General features: G+C 33.1%; 1 protein-coding gene across 1 annotated transcript; it reads right to left on the bottom strand.

The window, feature by feature from the left end:
* Positions 1-346: 346 nt before the first annotated feature.
* Positions 347-3,868, bottom strand: PSRP2 (RNA-binding (RRM/RBD/RNP motifs) family protein). Its single transcript, XM_028058379.2, has 4 exons — positions 3,486-3,868; positions 2,375-2,476; positions 1,961-2,260; positions 347-676 (listed from the first exon to the last, which is right to left on the bottom strand). Exons 1-4 carry the CDS (start codon positions 3,768-3,770, stop codon positions 638-640), a joined length of 726 nt encoding a protein of 241 aa, XP_027914180.1. The 5' UTR covers positions 3,771-3,868; the 3' UTR covers positions 347-637.
* Between the last annotated feature and the right edge of the window lie 800 nt (positions 3,869-4,668).

The raw sequence follows: 4,668 nt of genomic DNA, 5'->3' as shown, positions 1-4,668 counted from the left end.
TAAGAGAAAAGTTTGATATGATTTAGAAAGAGAAAAAAAAAGGGTTAGTGTGTGTTGAAAAGTAAATTTTATCAAAATATCATTTTTTTTTATATTTCTTTAGTGGATGGATTAAATAGATTTCTTTATAGATGAACCACACAAATGATAACAAATGGATTGTTTTGCCATTCATATCATTGCCAACACTAATGGTAAGTACAAATATTCACAAACTCAAGAAAATCATATCCAAACTGAACATTGTCAGAATACTGAATATATGGTAGCTTGATATTATTTAAGAAAGAGCAATACTCTGTTAAAATTGGAAACATGTTTGGTGCAGTGTTCATGGTAACTCAAATTCAGACAAAAATGGAATTGAATACATGCATACATATAAACAAGAGTTACGACACCAGAGCAGAGTTAGAAGGGAGCTACAACATAAGATGAAGAAATAGCAAGGTGCAATGTCTGCAACAGAAGCATTAACCACTATTTTTTGTAGAACCTTGTCAACTGAAAATGATTAGGTTTATGCTATACAAAGAGACAAGGAAATTTGTTAGTGGTTTCAGCCTCACCCAAAGTATGTTTTGTTCTGGCTAGACAGTACATGGTCAAATAAATGCTCAGCAACATTGCTAATTCTCTATGCCTTGTTCACTCGGATTTTTTGCCCTTCTAATGACTGCATTCAACAAGACATCAGACAAATAACAAATCACTTTCAGAGTAACATTTAGAGAAAAACTAATTACTAGTTCAAAGTCTCGTTTTCAATCTACAACATTCAGTGCTATTAAAAAACCAGACCAAAAAATCATTAAAAGACAACATGGATAAACATAACAAAAAGGGAGACATATGAGATGAGATGAGACCAGACCAGCTATTACATCACTATTTTAGCAATATGGATGTGCACTTCTATGTTTATAAGCAAACTAGATAATGGAAATTAAGCAGGCTATTTTACTTTATAAATCACCATAACTAAGCAGGATAGTTTTTCAGTGAGAGCCTAATGTATCTTCACAAGTTCTAATGATTTGGGCTGATTATGAAACTAATGATAGATCAAAAAATTAGTCATAATTAGAGCTCTTCACCCCTTCCCAAGGATGTATTATGTGGGAATTAATTAAAATATGAGATTATGTTTGATTCACTTGGTGGATTGTATGCAACATTACAACATGTGTAACATTGATGACAACAAGTATACAAGACCTGCACCACTATTATCCATAAGCATGATTGCAAAAAAGAGTGGTAAGAACTAGTTCAGATTATAAAGAAGATAAACAAAGCTGGAATCAAATAATGGAATTTTTACTGAACTAGATTCTTTCTTGAAGCAAAGTTCACAGAAACCACAATACAAAGATGACCAGCAGAATGTAATAGGTCTCTCTTGCCTAGAAATTGTCAAGACTCCTAGCTCTCCCTCCCCTAAGAGTAAGTTTGGGTGTGGAATTTTAGAAGGAAATCGAAGGGAGGATAGACTTTGTATTTTTAAATTAATAGAGATATTTGTAAAAAGAATAGGACATTAATTCTGCGCTAATCTGTCACGTTTTCTTCTATTTTAAAAAGCTATGGACTAATTAATATTTATTAAATGAAAAAAAAAAATCCCTTCTCTTTCTCACAAAACCCCATTCTCAAACATTACTTTCTATACACTCAATCTGTTAACATCTTTCTCTCTCCCCTTTTTAGACCAGTCAATACTAAAATTGATATAATCTGAGGTAAGTGTCAGATTCATAACTAACTATACATCAGAAGTGGATCCCAATATGAGCACAAGTGGTCCAATGATCTCCATGTTCTTTCTTCTGATGTATGTTCCCAAAATTGGGGGTCTGACAAGGGAATGCATTTTCTAGGTGCTATATTTAAGGTGCCATGTACTTGAAGTTTATTTGGATACCTCAACTTGAAAATAAATGAGAAGTAAACAACTTACAGAATTGTTGAGAGACGAGATTGCAGCTTCTACATCCTCTTCTGATGAAAAGGTAACAAAACCATACCCACTGGATTTTGAGGTACCAGGAACCCGTGAAACCTTGGCACTCAGAACTTTTCCCTTCTCAGAAAAAAACTTTTTAAGAGTATCAGTTGTTACTGTCTTGGCTAGATTTCCCACATACACCTTGTGGGGACTGTCAATAAATTGAGATTCCTCAGCTTGGAATGAAGGCAAATCTGATCCTGATAAAGGTTTTTCGGTAACATTTACTTTGATCTCACGCCCTCCAATTTCCTGCCATAGAAAACATGAATTTCACAAGTCCTTGAAGTGATATAAAGTGTAAACTGCTGAATGAACATTAACAATCTTTATAAAGGTTCCTGCATATTCTGCAATGATACTTACAGTGCCGTTAAGTTTCTCAATCACAGCATTTGCGTCCTCAACAGTTTTCATTGTAACAAACGCAAAGCGACGGCTCCTTCCAGAATATTTATCATACATAACCTATGAGCCATGAATTAAGAAATGTTAACAGTACCCATAATCATACTACATTATTTGGTATCCAGATGAAGGATTCCCATATATTCTGACAGAACATACAAATAAAGTTATCACTTTTGGATATATAAAATGCACTAATCAATATACTATAGTAGTATTTAGTGTATTTTTGAATCCCGGGGATATTGGCGTATTAGGTCCTTCACTAAATTGTTCAATTCATGTCAATACATCTACAACTATTCCATTGAGCAGTTTAGCATACAAAAAAAATCTATAATAATACATAAAAGGTGATACCAATTTTTAGTGTACACATTTCTTACTTTAGTAAGATTTACTCTTCAACTGCTACTGTACTCTAACTTCCGTTTACTTCTCAAAAGGGTGCAGGGAACTACTATAAAATATACTTGCTCGTGTTTTCATAATGCCTTTCCACTATCCTTATCAGAGAGGTTTTCCAAAATCCAACTCTCAAACTCACCTTAGGCTCTACATCAGTGAATCCCCAGCTGGCACTGTTTTTCACATACACACAAACCATGCTTTACTGTAAAGTTGATACAAACTACCTAGTAAATCATATCACTCCTCTAAATACCAAATAATGATAAAACCAAAAAGAACACCCCATTTCTATGTTTATTTAATAAGCAAAAACAAATGCACTACTTCAATAACAGTTGTTTGTGTTTACTTGCATATTGAGGTATTCCTATAAGTTTCAGTCTATTGGACCCACATGAATTTATTCAGTTCCTCACCACAAACCACACCCATAGGATTCATCCATAAACTATTGTAAAGAAGACTTGCACGAGCTAACTTTAGCTGCAGAAGTAAATTCCTTTTTTCTTTCTTCGTATTTTTCTTATTAAGAACACCTTACAAGAAGTTTGTCCTAACATTATCTTAATTCAGCACATTCCCACACAGGAAAAGCTCTAACTCATAACCTAGGAAACCAAAAACTTTAAAATTGGTGAAAGGATGAAAGTTTAAAAACCTCAGCTTTCTCAACAACGCCATGTTCTTGAACAATCTTGGCGAGCTCATCGTTGTTGACAGTGCGGGGAATGTTTCCAACGTAGAGCCTTCTGGCGGCCTCCGTCACCGTGGCCTGTTCAGCCACCGCAAAGGGTCTCCGGAAACGGCGCCGTGTGGTGAAAAGGGGTCGCAAGTGGGTGGTGGAGGATCTCAGGTTGAAGAGAATGTGGGTAGGGGAACTTGAAGGAGTAGTAAGGGAAAGGAGATTCGGAGGCAATAGAAGAGAAGAGTGAAGAGAAGCCATTGTTGTTGTGGTTTGTGTTTGTGTTATCTGAGACCGAAGAGGATATTATAACTGAACAACAAAATTGAGGTTTTGATTTTGCAGTGACAGAGTTGGATTGGAGGTTTATCTTGTTATCTAAAGTCGTGTTGGTCTCGGACATCCATTTTTATTGGGTCGGGTTGGTTTCGGATTCGGATAATTTAGTATGGAAATTAGCTAACGTAGTGATTTTGTAAATTATTCTACTTCAATTTTAAATGTATAAAAATATGTAATAATTATTAGTTATGGTTTATGATGCACTATATCCACGTCGATATGTTTATTCTGAAAATAATAGGACACGATACGTGATATATGAATATTGAAAAATAGGTATAATAATTTTTAAAAATATAATAAATATGTGATTGTTATTGTGTTAATCAAAATTAAAACTATATGTACTAAAGTTATCAACATAAAAAATATAAATTATTGTCATCATAAAATTACCACTATAAGAAAACTCTTAAATAATGACTAATTTTAGTAACCAAAATTAAAGACCAATTTATAGCCTAATTATTTTGCAGGCCAAAATCTTAGTAGCTAATGTTAGTGACCAATTTAGAAACCAATTATTTTGGTAGTCAAAATCTTGGTAGATAATGTTACCGACCAATTTAGAAATAAATTTCATAATAAAAATTATTTTAATTATCAATTTAGAGACTAATTATAATTTTTTGGAACTATTTTAGTTACCAATAATTTTTAGTTTTAAATTTGATACTTAAATTGGTCACTATATAGTGACTAATTATTTTTGTTACTAAAATTGTTCATTATTCAAAGATTTTCTTATACTATACTACAACTTTGTAAATTAGATACTTCACTAATAAGTATTGATAAACTATCTGGTACGAAGATC

This window comes from Vigna unguiculata, chromosome 1 (genome assembly GCF_037176805.1).
Source record: "Vigna unguiculata cultivar grain cowpea cultivar isolate G323 ecotype 2 chromosome 1, ASM3717680v1, whole genome shotgun sequence".
In the NCBI taxonomy this organism is placed as follows: Eukaryota; Viridiplantae; Streptophyta; class Magnoliopsida; order Fabales; family Fabaceae; genus Vigna; species Vigna unguiculata.
This window is presented reverse-complemented; position numbering and strand designations above follow the sequence as displayed.

What these genes read in the sequence shown, in the direction of transcription:
- PSRP2 (XM_028058379.2), bottom strand. Translation starts at nt 3,770, where the DNA reads ATGGCTTCTCTTCACTCTTCTCTTCTATTGCCTCCGAATCTCCTTTCC. An exon ending in GCGTTGTTGAGAAAGCTGAG is followed by an intron (nt 2,477 to 3,485) that starts GTTTTTAAACTT and finishes CATGGCTCATAG; the next exon opens with GTTATGTATGATAAATATTC. An exon ending in TTGAGAAACTTAACGGCACT is followed by an intron (nt 2,261 to 2,374) that starts GTAAGTATCATT and finishes TTTCTATGGCAG; the next exon opens with GAAATTGGAGGGCGTGAGAT.